The sequence below is a fragment of the Cetorhinus maximus genome, chromosome 24 (assembly GCF_964194155.1).
Source record: "Cetorhinus maximus chromosome 24, sCetMax3.hap1.1, whole genome shotgun sequence".
Classification (NCBI taxonomy): Eukaryota; Metazoa; Chordata; class Chondrichthyes; order Lamniformes; family Cetorhinidae; genus Cetorhinus; species Cetorhinus maximus.
Window position 1 is genome coordinate 35,004,303 of NC_135902.1, and position 22,128 is coordinate 35,026,430.

General features: G+C 42.2%; 1 protein-coding gene across 1 annotated transcript in view; it reads right to left on the reverse strand.

The window, feature by feature from the left end:
- sdk2b (sidekick cell adhesion molecule 2b) overlaps nucleotides 1–22,128 on the reverse strand; it is a 981,988-nt gene that overhangs the window by 323,615 nt on the left and 636,245 nt on the right. The window contains exons 7-10 of the mRNA XM_078571006.1: nucleotides 5,987–6,177; nucleotides 3,700–3,783; nucleotides 2,185–2,379; nucleotides 390–506 (exon numbers count right to left, since the gene is read on the reverse strand). Coding sequence (XP_078427132.1) covers nucleotides 390–506; nucleotides 2,185–2,379; nucleotides 3,700–3,783; nucleotides 5,987–6,177 — 587 coding nt within the window. The remainder of the gene's footprint in view (nucleotides 1–389; nucleotides 507–2,184; nucleotides 2,380–3,699; nucleotides 3,784–5,986; nucleotides 6,178–22,128) is intronic.

Sequence of the window (22,128 nt, forward strand, 5' to 3'; positions counted from 1 at the left end):
GGTTAAAGTAAAAGTCTGCCATCGGTGGAACTTGTGTTTGGTCCATCATTTGGGTCTGACCACAGGCATCCTGAGCCATAAGTCCACCTGCAACGGCCAGGAGCACATTTTTGCTCTGTACATTGAGGAAGATTCTACCAAATTAACACATTTACAAATGTACTAAATGCATATGTGGTCATGTTCATGAGTTCTGAGCAACTAGCCATGGCCAATTCCAGCATCCATCATTAGGTGATTGAGAATTTGTGATTAAATTTATGTAATGTGTGAAGGGAGGGTCAAAGTGTGGAAGAGAGCAGTACAGAAAAGCTGGAGTTAGCTGACTGGAAGAAATTGAACCCTCATGAAATGTGCCGTATTCAACAGTAATGAATGTTAATACTTGCCCCTCTGCCAGGTGATTGCTGGCCGTGGTGCACCTGACGTTTCACAAGAAAGGATGACTGATAGCCCATCAATCACTGTGCTGTCTGATGGTCCCTTAGTAATGTTGGGAGGAATACCTGTAACAACCATTAAAAAAATTAATATTGTTCTCACATTAATGAATCTAAGTATTGCTGAGTTGTGTTGTTTCCAAATTTATTTTATGAAAGCATTAACTTTATTTATGGTAAACCGATGTTAATTTTCCCTAATATATCCTGTATATTATCTAATGACCAATAATGGAATAAATTAGATTCTGTTCATAACATACTGGTTTGAATATCCATGATCCCAATTCACTATTGTAACTATAAGCCCCAGATTTCTGAGTGGTCTCCTGGGATGGGCCATGAATCTCCAGTGCCTACCTCTCGCTCCATGAAATCATCTATTAATATTCAGCACTTTACTGATGGAATCAAAGTTCTTCCCTCTGATTTCCCTTTTGCGAATCCCTTCCCGATCTTTGGTTTCCCCTCTTCCCTGTCCTTGGTTTCCCTTATTTGTCTGCTCATGGGTGGTCTCCTGAATCTCAGAACTTCTTGCACAACAGCTGGTGACCATGAGTAAAGATACTCAATGGCAGAGGATCCAAGTGTTAACCAATAAAGCAAATGCAATTAAATTTGCAGATTATCTTGATTAATTGGCACATGGTCAGATATTATGTGATCAAATGTCACATGATCAAATCTCCAGGAATACCTCCAACTGAAATTGGCAACCTGACCAATGAGATAAGAGCCTGACCCTGCTTAAATTTCTAGAGTTAAGCCACGTGCACAAAACAGTCGCTCACATATGTGAGTTTCAGTTCATCTTGGATGCCTGCTGAGGGAGGAGCAGCAAATCATTTTCTGGAGTATTTTAGGCCATGACTCCAGCCTGGAACACTCCTATGGGCTCCACTTACACGGGGTAATGCTCTTGTCTTGCCACCATGGTAAAAATCTAACTGCAGATGGACAATGGCAAAGAAAAATCAGGTGGTACCTATAACGGGCAATGACCTACAAACATTGGTTTTATATGCAAACAGCCAGTTAAGATCTATCCCACTGTTTTGTTATTTTCCATGAATAGGGTGGCTAATAGCTTCTGCATAATTGGCTTGAAATCATTTAAAAACTCATGGCAAAAGCACATTTTTATTACAACTTTCTTTTGGCTGAATATTGCCCTTCCTCTGACTCCAGCCAGTCCTCCATAGGCTCCCTTGGTCTACACAACTTTCAACCCTCTCCACATGTGCAGCCTGTATTAGGGCTGCAGACTGACCTTCAAAAATAACGCCATCCATTAACCTGGTGCTTCCTGCCTACCATCCATTTTTACCTGGATCTCCTGCCTGCTGAACTTTAATTGACTACGGATGGAAAGATCACTGAGGACGTCCCACCAGCCACCTGTACAGCTGTGCGACCCGCATATGACCCAGTGTTGGGATGTCCATTCATTTGGCAAAATCCAGCCTCTGGTAGTTTTTCCTAATCAAACAATTCCACGAATTTTAATGAGATTCTCCCCATAATTCATGGTATTCCATAAAGGACCCTGAAGGTCCTAAAGCAATACCAAACCATTAGTCCCCCTAAAAATTCTTCTGAAGGTGAAAGAAAATTTTACAGTTGGACGTTTAGTTTTGCACAATTGGGGCATCACTCATGAATTCACAAACCTCAAATAAGATAGGGAGTAAAAAAGAGTGGATTAAATTAGTTCGCAGAATAGCTTCAAAGATAATTTACTTACTGGTAACAGCGAGATAGGTGAAAGTTTGCACCTCGCCGGCATCATTTCTAGCAAAACACTGGAACATGCCAGTGTCATCAGGCATCAGTCCATTGATCTGCAGGCTGCCGTTGGACAGCACCTTGTATCTGGGGACATTTAACCTTGTGATCTGTATTGCATCTTTATACCAATATATCACTGGCAATGGAACACCTGCAAACACATACATAAATCATTGCAATCTTTAATAAATGCGTGATGCTTGAATAAAGTAGTTCCAGGAAACAGGCTTAGTATGCATTGTTGGTAATCTTTCATGTGCATCATGATCTCTTCTCTGTGAGGTTGTCAATAAATAAAGAATACAGCAGGCATTGAATCCAACAGACTTTTGACAGAATTAATTTAAATCAAAATATTGAAAATATTCAAAGTTGTAAAGTTGAACAAATAATATGTAATGGCTGGAACTGTTAAATTGCTGTTTTGTGCCAGTTCATTACCTGCATCACAAACAGCACCTCAACTGCTTTAGAATTTGTCCAAGCTCAGTCATTCAGTGCATATCTGAACTGGCCAAATTTATATTCTCTTAATGTCACACCACTTTGCATTCTCTGCTCCTCCCAGATACAAATGTTGTGGGGGTCTCAGTTCATGTTTCATGGCAATAACACATTCCAACAGAATACATTAAGGAACAGCGGTATAGGAGTGTAACATGTTGTGATTCATCCTAGGGGATATAGAAAGGATTTGAAGGAAAATAATAAATTGATCCCACAGGTGCCAACTCAAACTGGGATATGGCTGCAAGGATGCTGTCAGCCATCTAGTGCCTTGACGAGGAAACTGTCTTCATGTTTGACATGGCCGGTTAGCATCAGTGGGTTATTCAACCATAATAAATATCGTGGCTTAACCGATCCTTGCTCACCTCTGATGTCTATACTTGAACTTCCTAGAAAGGGTCAATGGCTAGTATTTGGAAATGCTAACTTTTGGTCACTGTTTCCATGTTGTCCCCAAGGGGTTGAACCAATTTTAACACCCTAACTCCTGCCCTGGGTGAAATCATTTAACTCAGTAGAAACAGGAAATTAAACCTAGAACCTTCTGGTCCATATGATTCATCAACTCTGAAACTTCTGTGATCCTAATTACTGGGTTTATGAGTGTTCTTTATGCCTTAAAATGAAAGAAAAATGTCACCTAGCAACAGCTTTTCAGGCAGTTATTGAACTTGTAGATTTTTCAAAAAAGCATCACATTTCTCAAACCAACTCAATAAAATCACATAAGTGCTGAATTTCATTTCTCATCTATATGCACAGGGATCTGAGGGAACGGAATGTATCACCTGGCAAACTCAGTTAAAAAGAGTAACTCATTCACAGGTAGAGTGATCACTCAACATTATGGCTTCCAGGAGAAAGAACACTTCAAATATACTGCTTCACTTAATATCCAGTCTCTGCTATATATAATCCTCCAACTAAGTTTAATAAACAGTAGATTAGCTGTTGACTTTACCTTGAGCCTGACATGGAATATCCACCACTTTCTCGATCTCAACTGTAATGTGACGCTCTGGTTCCAGAATTAGCTGTGGTGGCTCTGCAAGAAGAGAAGGACTTTAATATTAATCAGTAAAAAAAATTCTTGAACCTAATGAGAATATTCCTGTTTACCTCCTTGATGAAATCTGAATTAAAATACAATGGAAAAATTATCACTGGTAAAATCTTAAGTAACTTTCTTTTAATTATTCTGAGGATTTATTTCAAAGCTTTTGCAAACCATATTCTCCCTCATCATATGACTTGTGTTAAGGTAAAATAGTCAATTTTCCAGCCTGTGGATTAAAATTACAATGAAGGACATGTCTACTGGAACAATGTGAAGGATACATACAATGTTGCTGTCCTGGAACAGAGTGTGCCATGAAAGACAGGATGGTGCTGAGAAGTCTGGTCTAATGGAGCACTGCCTGGCAACAATATTTTAATTGGCTCCTGACCAGGTGACTAGGGTTTGTGTAAGAGCAGTGTAGCAGATTAGCTCCTAGCCTGAAAGGAAAAAGACCTAAAACCTCTGTCTCCTGTGTGTGTAGGATTCCAGTAATTCCACAATAATAGCTAGCTGGCTTTTTCTCCTCATATCTCTCTAACCTGTTGTCTATCTGAAAATCCCTGTCAAGAGGCAAAGGGGAAAATCACTCTTAGAGACATTGAAAGGCAAGTGATCAACCAATGAACTAAAGACTGAAAGTGCTGGAGGACCACCTCGTGTCATTACCAAAGAACCGAAAGGAATTTGGAAGACATCGATCAAAATCAACCCACCAAATCCTGTACTCCAGAATTGGTGCTATTGAACTGTTTTATCCCATCCTTAAAATCCATGTTTTGTGTGTCTTATGTGTCTTGTATGTGTGTGTATAGGGAGTTAAAAAAGGATAGAGTTTAGGTTATAAAGTTAGAAGTTAGCAGTTCATATTTCTTTCTTTTGCCACTGGTCAAAGACAATTTGTTCAATAAACAGTTATTTACTAATTAAGTTTACAAACCTGGTGCTTGTATTCTGTTAACCTAAATTAAACGGTTAGTTGGGTTGATCAAACTTTTTCACATTTGTTGCTGCTCGGGGAGCAGTGGAGCTTGATATTGCAGTGCACCATCCCCCGTGAGTTGTGACAAGCCCCATAAGTTGAAATGGTTTCTGTTATGGCCAGATCATTAACCAGTAAAATTAATCCCAATTATAAAGATATTATTGAGGTCCAGTGTCATGGAACAAACACACATAACAGGCTATGAAATCAGTATTATAACTGCCTAACTAGTTACTGTATTGTCACTATAAATTCACGTAGCTATGCCCCCACTTCTCAGTACAGCTATAGTGGCTGCATCGTACCTCATACCAACCTGCAACCTGGAACATTTTCCCCATCATCAGCATTAGTGTCTTAGGTTTAAGCAAGCCAACAGATAAAATGCATGCTTTAAACTAAGTTTTACAGTAATCAGTGCAACTGATATACAGTTTCTCCGCATATATGCATGTATTCGTGGATTGAAACTAAAATTATCACCAACACTGTGACATTAACTCCCTCCCTAACAGCACCATGGGTGTACCTATACCACACAGGCTGCAGTTTATGAAGGCGGCTCACCACCATCTTCTCAAGGGCAATTTGGGATGGGCAATAAATGCTGACCTAGTAAGCAATGCCCACATCCCATTAACGAATAAATAGAAAAAAATTCTGCAATAAAAATGCAACTTGACTTATTCAACTAAGAAAAATCAGTGCTCTTGATGATACATTGTGCTTTACACTTCATAATACGTGTCTCCTCTAGCTCACCATGAGCAATGTCATGGCAGACCTGCTACAGACATAGCTTTTGACAAAGAAACATTGAAAGGGAACCATTTTGCAGTCCAGTCAGAACAGAAACATCAGACTGCTGCAGCAATGTGATATCCTTGCAGATTCTGAAAGAATTCTGAACACTTGCATCTGACTGGTATGACAAGGAAATGAGATCTAAAAAGTGAGTGGGAAGCTATGGATAGAATCTGGGGTCTTTTGAAAACAGTATCTATAAAAATGATAGTAATTATAAAAAAAGGTAGTGGTTAGTTCCTTGAAGGCAACGAGCCTTTTAGCCTCTTTTAATGACTCATTAAATAAATTGGTTTGATTCTGAATACAGACTTATAAATTTTTTGCAATTGAACCTGCAGAATATTTTGTAACCATTATGCAGGTGCTCATTATAAGTCCAGGAATTTTCCAGGCACTCACCCAGCACTGACAAGGAGGCCCCTGCACTGACTGAAGGAACACTACTGCTTCGGAGAATTGCTTCACACTCATAGTACCCAGCATCATGCAATTTCGGGTGTAGGATGGTCAGTTTCCGGTGGTAATCGCTGAATCCACTTCTCAACTGCACCCCATCTTTCTTCCAGATAATACTTAGCTTAATTAGTGGCCTGGAAAGAAATCACAAAATGCACAGAAGTTCCTTACACTGTCGATTTGAAGATGTTACCATTGTCCTCTTGGTAGAAAGCCTATTGTAATTAGACACAAATGATTAAAAATTCAAGGCGGTATTGTTAGATATCAAACACTTTACAATCCTATAATCAAGGTGCATTGACAGTGCAAGCACTGACTGTATCTAGTTACCCTGGTTATCATTCAAGGAGATTGATGAAATATAATATTTTTCAATTGCTGTTAAAAATTATTTTGGGGAAATGGGCACATAATAATGCTAAGAAAATTGATATACCGTGTCTCTGTATATGGGGAGTGGGGTTATCTTGTTTTCCAGTTGCTAAGGTAGTAAACTTTTAGGCATTGGAAAAGAGAGGAAGGGAAATGGTGTGGCAAGTTAATGTTCTAGTATATTTCTTAGCATTGGCTTAATCTTGTCAATTGTCTCAAGAAATTATGGGTAATGGAGACGATGGCCGGAAACTTACCTATGTCGGGCGGGCTGGGCGGGAGTGGGTGGGGGCGGGCGCGGATCCGATCGTCACCTGCGATCCGCTGCACGCCGCCATTAAGGCCCACCCCTGTGTGATGCGCACCCTGGAGCACTGAGCGCTCCCTGTGCAGGGCGGGAGAGTAGGCTGAGTCGGGGCCTGTGCAGGAAGGCGCAGAAATCTCCCTGAGGCACGGAGCTGCCTCAGGGAGATTAAGTTGATTAAAATATTTTGTTACCAATAAAGTACAAAATTATTTAAACATATCTCCTCTTGTGACAGTGTCACATGAGCTGGGACATGTTTCTATATTTAGGAAAATTTTATCATTTAATTAATAAAAGCTTTAGGAAACCTCATCCCTCTCCTAAAAAACACAAAGGCTGCTTGGGCTCTTTGCCTGCCCGCCAACCTTAAGGTTTGGTGGGCAGCATTGCAAACAACTTTAATTGTTTTTTTAATGGCCTTAACAGGCCATTCACAGTTCGGCAGGCGCGCAGCCGCCTCCAGCATGCACCCGCTGAACGAAAGATCTAAATGATGCACAATGATGTTGGGACGCACGCCTGATGTCATCTCACGTCATTTTGCACATCGGCATGTCGGGCCCACCCCCGCACGCCGATGGCAATATTCTGACTGATGAGAAAATAACTTGCAGAAGGGCATCAGACTGTGGTTGGGTGGGGATGGGGAAGAGGGGCAGAAAGAGAAATAATTTCAAACTAATTAATTAAAAATCTCATTAACATATTATTTATATTTTATAGTAGATCGATATCCCTGACATGAAAAGTACTCGTGGAGGAAATCCATCAGCATAAACAACAACTTATTCACTTATAGTGCCTTTACATAATAAAATGTCCCAAAGGAACCTCACAGGAGTGTTATAAAGTGAATTAGACACCGAGCCACGTAAGACACAATTAGGGAAGACGACAGAAAGCTTGGTCAAAGAGGGAGGTTTTAATGAGCCTCTTAAAGGAGGAAAGAGAGGTAGTGAGGTGGAACAATGTAGGGAGGGAGTTCCAGAGCTTAGGAGCTAAAGGCATGGTCACCAATGGTGGAGCAATTAAAATTGGGGATCCTCAAGAGGTCAGACTTGGATGAGTGCAGCTTTCTCATAGGGTTGTGGAAGCTCCGTCGGTCAATACATTTAAGGCTTGGACAGACAAATTTTTAGTTCTCAAAGAATTGAGGGAAATGGGGAGCGGGTGGGAAAGTGGAGTTGAAGCCCAAGATCAGCCATGATTGTACTAACTAGTGGAGCAGGCTGGGCCATTTGATTTACTCTTGCTCCTGTTTCTTTTGTTCTTGTGGAGGAGATTACCAATATAGGGAGGATTGGGGCCATGGAGGGACTTGAAAAAAAGAGAATTTTAAAATCAAAACATTGCTTGACTGGAAGCCATGTCGATCAATGTACACAGAGGTGATAGGTAAACGAACTTGGAATCATTAAGAACATGGGCAGCAGAATTTTTGATGGCTTAATACTTATAGAGAGTAGGCTAGCCAAGAGTGCGAGTCAAGTCTAGAGGTAACAAAGGCATGAATTAGGGTTTCATCAGCAGATGATCTGAGGCAGGAATGAAGTCGGATGATGTTGCAGAGGTGGAAATAGGCGGATTAGTGGTTGGAAGGCAGTGGTGAGGTAGAGTTGTATGTTGTCAGTATACATGTGAAAATTAACACTTTGCTCTTGGGTGATGATGCCAAGGGGCAGCATGTAGATGAGAATTAGGAGGGGTCCAAGGATAGATCCTTGGGGAACAGCAGAGGTAGCGGTGCAGGAGCAGGAACAGAATGTCTAGCAAGTGATATTTTGGTTATGATTTGATAGATTAGATAAACAGTGCATTGCACCAAAGGACCCAAAATCATCTTCCAAGAGGGAAAGGAAGTGCCATGATGTACATCTAAATGCAAAGTACATGCAGTGGTAATGATAGGCTCTGCCATTTTGATCCTGACTGGAAGCCAACAAAGAAGATACAATCATACTACAGTAAAGAGCAAAACTATAACCAAGACGTCTTCTATAGGCGCAAGTTCCAAAAATCCCACATAAAACAGATTATTTTCTTGAAATAATAGAAAATATTTTTGAACATTTACCCTACTCTTTCGAAGTGTTGTTTTCATGTTGATATTTATTTTCTATCATGTCATTATCACGACAGAAGTCTGAATTTTGCTTTTTTTCTTTCATTGGCACAGTCAGAACACTATTATGGAATGTGAAACTCATGCTGTGCTTTACTTTTACTGCTGGTCTTTAATGCATGAACTTCCTGTTCTCATAAAATGCTGGGATGACAGGACTTAGAATTGAATATTTTTTGCTCTTTGTCCAAAGTGACAGCATAAAGCAATCTCATGTCAGGTATATCAAAGGTTACTACACTTTAAACCTTTCCCTTCACTACCAGAGCCTCAGAAGGACATTGCCTTACCACACCAGCATGACCTTTCCATTTAATATTCTTATGGGTCTCTGATTGTTGCTGTCTAGTGCAGCATCATCTGGAAACCATTTGCTGTGAACTTCTGTTCACTGTGTATTGGGTGCTGAATGCATAAAGTGATTTGTTCATGCCTCATCTATATGGCTTGGTTGATGCTTGCGTGGGACCATCTTTAGCACTGCACCAATACTAAATTTGGAATATAATGTAACTGATTTCTGGGAAATTGGTAGTTTTGCATAGGTAGCATGATTTTCCAGAAGAGTGAGCTCCTAGTACTTATGCTGGGAACTGGCTGCAAGACAGCTTTTTAATTTTAAAATATTTCATTTAAAAAGCTCTCAGCTTGTTTGTTGTACTAACTTTACATTTTTAATGTCATAAAACAGGTGACCAGAAGATTTATAAATTTATGGTAGTTTTGCAACTGAGCAAGTAAATGGCAAATTACATTTTAAATTTGAACAATGAACGATAAGTATAAACTAATAAGCATAGGTCAAATTTTCTGAATCTTCCGCAAATAATGAGCGAAACAGAATTTGCCAAAGGAGAAGGATAAACCTGACAATTACAGGCCAATCAGTTTCATACCATTGTTGGGAAATTTTTTAGAAGCAATAATCCAGGAGAAAATTAACAGCCACTTGGACAAACGTGGACTAACAAAGAGGGACCAGCACAGACTTGTTAAGGGAAAATTGTGTTTGACTAGCCTGATTGAGTTTTTTGATGCTGTAACACAAAGGTTGGAATTTAATCCAGACTGTCGGAGAAAAAAACATGGTGGTTGGGCCCACTTATTGCGGAAGAGGCCACGCATCAGTCTGCTGGTGATGGGAAAACCTCCCGCGATTAAGTCGGAGATGGGAAGGGGATCACAGTGGGAAGTCAATTAGGCTCATTAATAAGCCAATAATACCAATTATTCCTGATGCATTGCAATTTAGTGGTGGTTCAGTCATTAAATGGGAGTTGCACAGCTTTCCCTTGTCTCCCAAAGGCCACCCAGCAAACCCTTTTGGGTTTGCCAGCAGCTTACCACAGGACGGGGAGGAAGGGAGGGAGGGAAGGGTGTCCCTCCTTGTCCCTGATCGAGGGCCCTGGCATTGGGAAGAGGAGGACTCTGAAAGCCATTCTCCTGGCTCTGCCTCCGACCACCCTGCCTCCTCCTCCTCGTGGCCTCCGCCCAGCCCTCACTCACCCATGTCCAGGGATCCAACGACGAACCCTGACGAAGCCCTCAGAGCGTTACCGGCAGCAGTCACCGCTCCCAACGGCACTGCCGGCAATGGAGAGCTGCTGGCCTCTGATTGGCCCTAAATCCTGGTGAAGGCCCAACACTGGCTTGTTAAATGCCTGAGAGGAACTTAATTTGCTTGGGCCTCCCCCGCGGAAGCAATGTGGGTCTCCCGCCGGTTCTCCAACTGATGAGAAAGACCTTCGTTTTCCACATTAAATCCAGCCTAGAGAATGGATGAAGGCAGTGCAGTTGATGTTGGGCATCTGGATTTTCAAAAGGCGTTTGATAAAGTACCACATATTAGGCGTTTTAGCAAAAATTGAATTCCATGGGATAAAAGGGGCAGTGGCAGCATGGATAAAAAATTGGTTAAGGGATAGAAAACAGAGTTGTAATGAATGGGTGATTTTCAGACTGGGTGGATGTATATTGTGGAGTGCCCCAACATTCAGTACTAAGAAAACTGTTTTTGGTCCCCATAATGACTTGAACTTCGGGGCACAGGGCACAATTTCAAAATTTGCAGATGACACAGAACTTGGAAGTCTAGCCAATACTGCGGAAGATATTAATAGACTCAAGAAGGCATAGGCTGATGGAATGGACAGACAAATGCAGGTGAAATTCAAAAAGGTGAGGTAATACATTTTGGTCGGAAGAAAGAGGAGAGACATAGATGCTAAACGGTACAATTTTAAAGGGGGCGCAAGAAGATCTTTGAAAGTGGCAGAACAGCTTAACAAAACATGAAATACTGGGCTTTATGAATAGAAGCATACAGCACAGTTTTTTTTTTATTTGTTCATGGGATGAGAGAATCACTGGCCAGGCCAGCATTCATTGCCCATCCCTAATTGCCCTTGTTTAGCGGGCGTTTAAGAGTCAATCACATTGCTGTAGGTCTGGAGTTACATGTAGGCCAGGCCAGGCCAGTTAAGGATGAAGGCAAAATACTGCGGATGCTGGAAATCTGAAACAAAAACAAAAAATGCTGGAAAAACTCTGACAGCATCTGTGGAGAGAAAGACAGAGTTAACATTTCGAGTCTGTATGGCTCTTCTTCAGAGCTAAAGGAGATGACAGATTTCCATCCCTAAAGGACATTAGTAAACCAGAGGGGTTTTTAACACAATCCCAGATTTTTTATTGAATTCAAATCCACCATCTGCTGTGGTGGGATTCGAAGCCGGGTCCCCAGACTATACTGGGTCTCTGGATTACCAGTCCAGTGACAATACCACTGCCTCCCCTTAAATCCAGGAAGATATCCTAAGTTTAAAAGGCTCCAGCTGGAGGGTTGCCTTCAATTCTGGGCACTATGCTAAGAATGTGAAGGCTTTCAAGAGGTAGCAGAACAGACTTACTAAAATGGTCCTAGTGCTGAGGGGTTACAGATACATGGATAGACTGAAGAAGCTGGTTTTGCTCTTTTTGGAGCAGACTAAGAGGAGATTTGATAGAGGGGTTTAAAATCACGAAGGGTTAAAATCATGAAGGTAAATAAAGAGAAACTGTTTCCAATGGCTGAACAGTTCTCAACCAGAGGACATAGGTTTAAGGTGGCTGCTAAAGAACCAGAGGCAACGTGAGGAAAACCTTTATTATGCAATGAGTGGTGTGCATTTGGAATGCACACTACCCTGATAGGGTGGTGGATAAAGATAGGAAACTGGATAAATAATTGAAGGAGAAAAGAAAAATTGCAGGGATATGGGGAAAGAGTGGATTGCTCTTTGAAAGGGCCAGCTCAGACCAGATGGACCAAATGGGCTCCTTCTGTAACATACTCAGAGGGCATAATTTTTCATATGGCGGGTGGGCTCGGCGGGAACAGGCGGGGGCAGGCGCAGAGCCTATCGCAGCCCGCGCTCAGCGCAACCTGTGCGGGCGGGGGGGAGGAGGGAGAGTCGGGGCCAGCGCTCTTTCGCACATGCACGAAAGAGTGCTTCAATCTCCCTGAGGCACAGAGCTGCCTCAGGGAGACTGAATCAATATTAAAATAATTAAATAAAAGGTGTAAACATTTATTTAAACATGTCTGAGTTGGGACATGTTTTTATATTTATGAAAATGTATTTATTTATTTAACAAAAGCTTCAGGAAACCTCATCCCGCTTGTGGATGATGTTTCCTGAAAAATGCGAAGGCTGCTTGGGCTTTTCGCCTGCCCGCCAACCTTAAGGTTAAACGGGCAGCGTTCACAAGTGCTTCGATTAATTACTTAGTGGCCTTTATAGGCCATTTAGATTTCAGTGGGTGCGCAGCCAACTTTGGCGCACACCCACCAAACGAAATATTGCGATGGCGTGTGGTGATGTCCAGACGCACGCCTGACGTCATCGCGTGTCATTTTATGCGTTGGCGTGTCAGGCCTGCCCCCGCATGCCGACTGAAAAGTTCTGCCCAGAGTTATTATAACTCTGAGAAAGGAATTTTGGTGTAATAGCAAAAATGCTCAGATAATGAGATTAAGCAATTTTAAAAGTTAATAGAATGCTATAGTATATCACTAAGTCTAACACAAGTCTACAGATGTTATGTTGAGATTTTACAATATGTTGTCAGACTACAATACATGTATTGTGTTCATGTTTAACCATTGAAAAATATTAATGTATTGTAAACAGGACTGAAAGGAGCAAACAGCCATTACGGGCAAAGTTAGTGAGCTACAAGGAAAATTTAAGTTTAAGATTTAAAATTTAGAACGAAGCTATTTAAGGAGGGGGGTCTCATCAAGGTAGATAAAATATTAAATAAGAAATAAAAAAAGAACCTTACCTCTTCAAAATAAATCATATAGTAGAGAGAGAGAACACAAATGGAAATTAGTGAGCAATTAACTTAGAATAATTATCGGAACACATTTCTCAATGAACAATAGTTTGTTTGGAATAACTTAGAGGGTGGATAATAAAGGTAAGAATACTGCGGTTGTTAAAAATACAGTTGTATGTTATGATGGGTGAATTAGACAACAGAGATTTTGGTGTCCTTAAAAACAAATACACTGCAGTATTTTTGTAATGCAGTTGCCTCCAATAACAAGTAACCTTCTGTAATGATTTATTTTTTGTCCTTCTTAGCTTGAGGCTGTTGAGCAGCACCTTTTGTGTGTTTGATATCCACAAGTTTCACTGTATCGATTTACTTTTAAATTAGGCCATCAACAGCACATGTGCAGGGTGGCCATGACAAATTGCCTACTCGGCATGTGGAACATCACTGTATTATAACATTATCAACTTCTGACGTTACAAGTCACAGATGTGTATGATACTGGGACATATAAGTGATGATATTATGGCATCAAGAGAGCTTGCCCAAATAGTTTTGCTGTTGGCGCAGTACTAAGAACATTCAGACAGGTGGAAAGCACTAGGATCCATGGAAAAAAGACTTTTCTAACCATCAATCCAACAAAATCCAGCACTTATAACTTTATCTGCTTTTCGGCTACAGGAGATCCAGGCTGAGGGAACCAAGGCTAAGTGGCTAAGAACAATATACAGGGGGCTTAAGTATGAATGGCATTTAATACAAAATCGGCATAAATGGGTAATAGAATCATACTAGAGTCATAGGGTCACAAAGGTCTACAGCACAGAAAAAGGGCCCTTCGGCCCATCGAGTCTGCGCTGGTCAAACAAGTACCTAACTATTCTAATCCCATTTTCCAGCACTAGGCTCATAGCCTTGTATGCCATGGCATCGCAACTGCACATCCAAATACTTCTTAAATGTTATGACGGTATCTGCCTCTACCACCCTTTCAGGCAGTGAGTTCCAGATTCCAACCACCCTCTGGGTGAAAGAATTCTTCCTCACATCCCCTCTAAACCTCCTGTCCCTTACTTTAAAACTACACCCCCTAGCTATTGATCCCTCCACCAAGGGGAAAAGTTCCTTCCTGTCTACCCTATCTATGCCCCTCATAATATTATATACCTCAATCATGTCCCGCCTCAATCTCCTCTGCTCCAGGGAAAATAACCCCAGTCTATCCAATCTCTCCTCATAATTAAAACTCTCCAGCCCAGACAACATCCAGGTAAATCTCCTCTGCACTCTCACTAGTACAATCATGTCTTTCCTATAATGCAGATTCCAAAACTGCACGCAATACTCTAGCTGTGGCCTAACCAGCGTTTTATACAGTTCCAGCATAAACCTCCCTGCTCTTATATTCTATGCCTTGGCTAATAAAGGCAAATATCCCATATGCCTTCTTAACCACCTTATCTACCTGTCCTGCTACCTTAAGGGACCAGTGGACATACACACCAAGATCCCTCTGATCCTCAGTACTTCCCAGGGTCCTATCATTCATCGTGTATTCCTGTGCCTTGTTTGTCCTGCCCAAGTACATCACCCCACACTTATCCAGATAAATTCCATTTGCCACTGATCAGCCCATCTGACCAGACCGTCTATATCCTCTTGTAATCTAAGGCTATCCTCCTTACTATTTACCACACCACGAATTTTTGTGTCATCTGCGAACTTACTGATTAACCCTCCTTGATTGAATGGCAGAGCAGACTCGATGGGCCGAATGACCTAATTTCTGCTCCTATGTCTTATGGTCTTATGGTCTAAGTCTAAATCGTTTATATATACCACAAGCAGCAAGGAACCCAACACCGATCCCTGTGGAACCCCACTGGACATAGGCATACAGTCACAAAAACACTCCTCGACCTTCACCCTCTGCTTCCTGCCACTCAGCCAATTCTGGATCCAATTTGCCAAATTGCCTTGGATCCCATGGGCTCTTACCTTCATTACCAGCCTCCCATGCGGGACCTTATCGAAAGCCTTGTTGAAGTCCAAGTAGACTACATCAAATGCACTGCCCTCATCTACACACCTGCTCATCTCTTCGAAAAATTCAATCAAATTTATCAGACATGACCTCCGCTTAACAAAAGCATGCTGACTGTCCTTGATTAATCCCTGCCTCTTCCGAGTGTAGATTAATTCTGTCCCTCAGAATTGCTTCCAATAGTTTCCCCTCCACTGAGGTTAGACTGACTGGCCTGTAGTTCCCTGGTTTATCCCTTCCTCCCTTCTTGAATAACGGTACCACATTGGCTGTCCTCCAGTCCTCTGGCACCTCTCCTGTGGTCAGAGAGGTATTGAAAATTATTGCCAGTACCCCTGCTATCTCCTCCCTTGCCTCACTCAACAGCCTGGGATACATTTCATCCAGGCCTGGAGATTTTATCTACTTTTAAGCCTGCCAGACCACTTAGAACGTCCTCCCTTTCTATGCTAATTTCTTTAATTATGTCACACTCCTTCTGCCTGATTTCCATACCCACGTCATCCCTTTCACTTGTGAACACTGACACAAAGTATTCATTTAGAACCCTACCTATGTCTTCTGGCTCCACACACAAACTACCACCATGGTCCTTAATGGCCCTACTCTTTCCCTAGTTATCCTCTTGCTCTTAATGTACTTGTAAAATAACTTTGGATTTTCCTTTATTTTACCTGCCAATGTTTTTTCATGCCCTCTTTTTGCTCTCCTAATTTCCTTTTTACGTTCCCCCCTACACATTGTATACTCCTCCAGGGCTTCTGCTGTTTTCAGCCCTCACTATCTGCCATAAGCCTCTTTATCCAATCCTGTATATCCCTTGACATCCAGGGTTCCCTGGATTTGTTGGTCCCACCCTTTGTCTTTACTGGAATACGTTAGCCCTGTACTCTCCCTATTTCCTTCTTGAATGAGTCCCACTGCTCTGATGCAGATTTACCTAAAAGTAGCTGCTCCCAGTCTACTCTGGCCAAATCTTATCTGATCTTATTAAAATCGGCCTTCCCCCAGTTCAGAACTCTGATTTTTGGCCCATCCTTGTCCTTTTCCATAAAAGCCTTGAATCTAATGGAGTTATGATCACTATCTGCAAAATGCTCCCCCACTGATACACCTACCACTTGCCCGGCTTCATTCCCTAAAATTAAGTGCAGGACCGCCCACTCTCTTGAAGGACCTGCTACGTACTAGCTTAAAAAGCTCTCCTGGATGCATTTTAAGAATTCCACTCGCTTTAAACCTATCACACTATGACTAACCCAGTTGATGTTGGGGAAGTTGAAATCCCCCACTATTACCACCCTATTATTTTTACACTTCTCTGAAATTTGCCTACATATCTTTTCTTCTATTTCACTCTGACTGTTTGGGGGCCTATAGTACACTCCCAGCAATGTGATTTCTCCTTTTTTATTTTTAAGGTCTACCCATATGGCTTCATTTGAGGAGCCTTCTAAGATGTCATGCCTCCTTCCTGTTGTAATTGATTCCTCGATCAATACTACTGACATACTACTCACTCCTTGAAATGTCCCAATACCAAACTGCTTTTTACAGCATATTTTGGGCAACAGAACTCTTACAGAGATCAATGAGGTAGACAGAGAGCCAGGCAGATGGCCAAACAGACACAGTCATGGAAAAGAAAAAAGAAAGGGGAAGAGAAAGAAATTGATACACTTTCATTATACCTAGCCAGGAGTCAAGAACAGACTCCACCATGAAAAGTTAGTGCATCACAAAATCCCCTTCATTTGTTGTTTTCCCACAGTAAAGTGTGACTCTAATGAGTTAGAAATGGCATTATCAAGCTAATATCATCTGCAGTAAAACAGACCTCCATATTTACAGGAGTTTCTAAAACAAATTATTAACCAACACCTCACTGCAAGCTGCAAAATGTAATCACTAATTTCAATAAAATTATGCTATAAATTTCAAGGGAGCTCTTCGTGACATTTTTCAAACATTAGCTCATGCATGTTTATATGATTCTCAACTCCTAGGTGACTGCACTCAAGTACCTACAAAGCTTCTTATGTACATACTGTAAGTCAGGCACTAACACAGCAGTTATGAATGCTGAGAGATAGATACAGCTTCACAGTGCCCAGTCTCTCAGGTACTCAACTAATAATATTAGTCAACTGTAATAAATAGCTGCCATTTCTGGAATGCTGATTTGTAAATATCATATAAAGACAGATTATTCTGTATAAAGTAACAATCATTGTCTCTGCACAGATTCTATCAATCAAAGAGTGAGGAATAATATGAAAGTTGTCAGCAATGTTATTTGTCAATGTTGTTACCCTGCTTCACTCTAATTATTTCAGGTTTCTCCCCCAATTTTTGATCTTCCTTCAAAATAGTTTAAGTTAGTACTCCTCACTAAGGGAACAGACAAGGAGAGTCACATAATCTTTATGACCACTGCTACTATTTTTTCTTAAAGTATCTGCCACTGTGATAGGTTAAAATTCTGTACTGCAATATTTTATTACATGGGTACTGAATGATCTAAATTAACAGATTAGTGTCTCAATTCAATGGTAGGGGGAAAGCTTGCATTTCATCGTATTCAGTTTTGTTCCCCTCGTGTTACAATTGTCAAAACTTTCAATTTCATAAATTATTTGCTGATTTTGCATTACTTTTTAAGCATGAACTCATGGCAATTCTCTCTCTGTCTTCTTCTGCCCAATTCTGATCAAACATGCAATGTGTAAAGAAATTTTGCAGAATCAGTAAATAGTTAAAATAGATCACAGGTGCTAGCAGTGCTGAAGTTGGTGGCCACCAGTCTCTGCCCATGCTCACACAAGAAGAATGGCCACTTGTACAGTTATGGAAGGGCTGCTGCTGCACAAAATACATTGCTCTATTTTAAAGCAGCACTTCTGTTGAGGTAATAATAGTGGAAGCCTTCCTCAGAAGCCACTGGATATTCCACTCACATGACATTTTAATTCTCAGGCAATAGTTCAAGTTTGGCTTGGGTTTCATACAGTCGGTGATTCCCGTTACTGTTCCTACAAAACAGTAGATCAGGGGTCAGCAACCTTACAGAAGTGGTGTGCAGAGTGTCCATTTATTCACTCTAATTTAAGGTTTCGCATGACAGTAAGGTTTTGCATGACCACAACTCCCCGCTTAACCTGCCCTCCAACCTCTCCCCAACACCCGCTCCCCACCTCCACCCCACCCCCCCTCCCCAAACCCCCACCCCCAAAATCCCCTCCCCACCTCCCCCCAACCACCCACCCACCCCCACCCCACACGCACAGCATCCATTTGATTTTAAAATCGCAGGGATTTCACCTCCCATTTTTCAACCGAGAGCTCTCTCCTGACACTTGCCACGCTGCTGCTGACCTTCAGGCAGTTTCGGCTTTCCGGTGGGCTTTCCAAAAGGAGAAAATCGGACCCACAAAGCTGCCCGAAGTTCAAAAACATCAGTGCAGCAGCTTAGTGAACTTGACACTGACAGACGGGCTTTTAAAAGATCGGAACTCTCTGGTTCCAGTCGTTTTAAGCCAACCTGTAAGGTCTGCAGCTTTGGCTGTTCAGACTGGATGATCATCTCGCATGCCACCTTTGGCATGTGTGCCATAGGCTGCTGACCCCTGCACAAGATTATGAACAATTTGTAAATGTGTTTCCAATTTCATGTAATTGCTGTCATCTGTAGTACAATACACTAGTAATGGCATGTATGCATATCTATACTTGCACACAAATGGCTCAACATTTAACTAGGTTAATCTGGTCAGTATTCAAAGTCAATTCTTAAGTGTTTGATATGCTATTCACATTTGGTTCTTGTGAAAAGGTTAACAAAACTCATGTGATGAATTTTTGTAAATCCCATGTGTGTTATTCACCTATCTGTTCAAAGAGACAGATATTAAAGCAGGAATTCTTTGTGGAATACATTTTTTGTCAATGCATTCTAGCTATAATTAACCTTTATTTGCTCAAGGAGGTACACATTATCAAAGGGTGACACAGAAAGGAACAAGAAGCCTGGGGACATTGAGAGAGAGAAGTTGAGGGCAAGTTGCTACAAAGAGAGAACTAACTAGTCTGTGAAAAGTACTGTAATGTAGTGAATCACTGTTGAAAATCCTGATTTTAATCTGGGGCAGATGGGTAGAGGAGGGGGCTGGAAACTTACTATTGTCAAACCCAGACTTTATTTAAATTCAGGCAGATAACTCCTCACTTGTTCCCAGCAGAAAGCTGACAGAAAATTGTTCTGCTTGCAGGTCGCCTGCTGACAGGAATGACTTATGAGGGGATCTTGTGTTTGGGAGGGGAAGGGGTTGCGGGAATCCAGGCTGCGAAAGGCCTAAGCTTTCTAAAGGAAAGGAGAAAGTTCGCCCTTTTCTCAGCCTTATTCCTGGAGGTTCTGACGGTTTTTCATCAGCCAGAAAAACCGCTCTGTCCAACCCATTCAGGCTTCAGTTAAATTTGCAGTTGGCTCCTCTTGGTATCATAGGGTCCCTGACAGGCACACTGACAAAAGATCCCTGACGGTTTGCGCTGGTGTCCTTGTCACCCGCTTAAGTGGAGCAAGTTAAAGTTCAGAACAGTGGATTCCTGGCTGTTTTCTGGCAGGTTGGTGATTTTAACTGTCCAACCAGTCAGTTTCTGCTGGGAAGGTGGGGTTAAAACCACCCTCTGAAAGCTCAAAAAAGAGAGCACTGGAGACAGGCAGAAAGAAAGAGTGTGTGCAAACACAGAAGACTAGTGAGCCTCCTCTGGGGAATGAGGACAGAGTACTGTGCTCAGGGGCTGAATATACAGCAGAGAAGAGAGGTGTCCCGAATATTCCAAGGTATCTTTAGCAAGAGTGTTCTATAAATTAATGTGGTAACTCTCAAATGAGCTTACTCAAATTCAGTCATTGCTGCATTCATAAACAAAATATAGTGTTTAAATACAATTGGTAGTTGATACCAATTCACTCTGCAACATGAAATCAATGAATTTATTTATATTTGGATTCTGAGTGATATGGCAGAATACTGACTGTACTGTGTGTCTCTGTTAAACCAACTGAAAGCAATTTAATTGCCAATCCTTGTCTGATACAGTTTCAAGTACCTCTTAATTAGGTTAATAACATGTCTGAAAATAACTTAGCTGGAGAAATGTGGATGATCAGTATTATCAGTCAAATCTGAAGTATTTGCCACCCTTTTTTTTTACTAGTTTCTGTGAAAAGCTGAACAAATTTTGCCTGGTGAATCTTTGCGTAACCTTTGGTGACATTTACTTACTCATCCAAGTGATAGATACAAGGACAAGAAATTCTGTGGATTCTATTTTTACTGAATTGCATCCCAGCTGCAATTAACAATTTTTGCTGGGGGATAGTGGGAGTTAAAGGTGATTTTCCATTCATGCAAGGGGCGGAACTATCCGTGTCAGTTGGCGTCAGGCGTGCTCAGCGGCTTGACCGGACAATATGGCAAGAAGGCCAGAAATTGGTTTCACGACGTAGTGAAATCAGTTTACATTGTCCGCTCAGCCTGTTGATGGCGGGTCACATTTCCTGCCATCGGGCGGCGGGAACCTCATTGTAATACATCTGCATATCATAATAAGGCCAGCCCCTGGAATTAAATCCCCCCATGTTGGCACCATTGCCATGTGTTTCAAAACAGCATATACAAGGCATGCATTTGGTGGGCTGCACTTTGAGGGGAACTTGGAGGTGAGCGCACAGTAATATTGCACAGCGCTTGCCTGGCTTGTCTGTTGGACTTCAAGGTTGAGGCGCGTTAGTTGGGGGAGGAAAGAGCCTCCCTGCGGTTGAGGCGACTTGTGGGTGTGGGCAAGGGCTGCCCTGCAGTTGAAGGTAGTGCACAAGCACATGCAGGTTGGGGAGAGGGAAGCAGCCATGTATTAGGGAAACCTTTCATAAAGTGACCATTTCTCTGCAGCTGAGACAGTTCAGATACAGCCACAATGACATGCGTGGAGTCGGGCTTCCAGCTTATCTGTCCACTCAAGCAACACAGAGGCATGAAAGTGGCACCAAGTGTTCCAGAGCTTTTCAACCCTCAGACACAGACTGCAAATTAATGAGCATTTTAGTAGAATGCAAAACAGTTGGACAGCAGGACGAGTTGTACAATCTCCTTGCTAAAGCTGGCCATGGAGTAGTCACTGGTGGAGGCGCTCACAGCCCCTGGCAATATCATCATCCCGGTTTGGACCAGCCTCCCCCATGGTTCAAGCCAACAGTGCAGCCTTGGAGTATGAGTTAGGAGAATGCCTGCACCTGAGCTGAGATCACAGCATGCAGTCCAATGGGCAAGACTGCGACTAATTGGTCAAATGGAGTGGGGTGGAGGAAGGTGGGGTTTCGGGCAGCCATGCAGCGCACTAAACTCTGGCCATCCAAGTGGTGGCCAGCACTCTCTGGGATGCATTAAGGGGCCTTCAGACTTAGCCAATAGAGGTTCTTAGTACACCCAAGTGTCTCCCTCTTTCATCCTGTAGGAGGAGTACATCAGGAGCATGGAGCCTGGTAAACTAGCTGTACTGGACTGCCTCGTGGCATACAGAGAGCGAAGACGTCAGAGAAGAGAGCACGGAGGCACCTGGCTACACAGAGGGAGGAGTACCACCTTTAGGAAGAAAGGGCGGCTGGGGCTCCCGCACATGGCGCTGAAGAGCCACAGCGAGCCATCACTGATCAGTGCCTGGCTAGACAATAGACGCCGCCTTTCATTCCTGCAGATGACCGAGAAAAAATGTCGCCAAAGACTGCGCATGTCTAGGGAACTGGTCGCTCACATGTGCCAGCTACTGCAGGGTTTGGTGCCATGGAGACATGGAGGGCATGCACAGCTAGTGGCCGTGAAAGTGACCGTGGTGCTCAATTTTTTTGCCAGTGG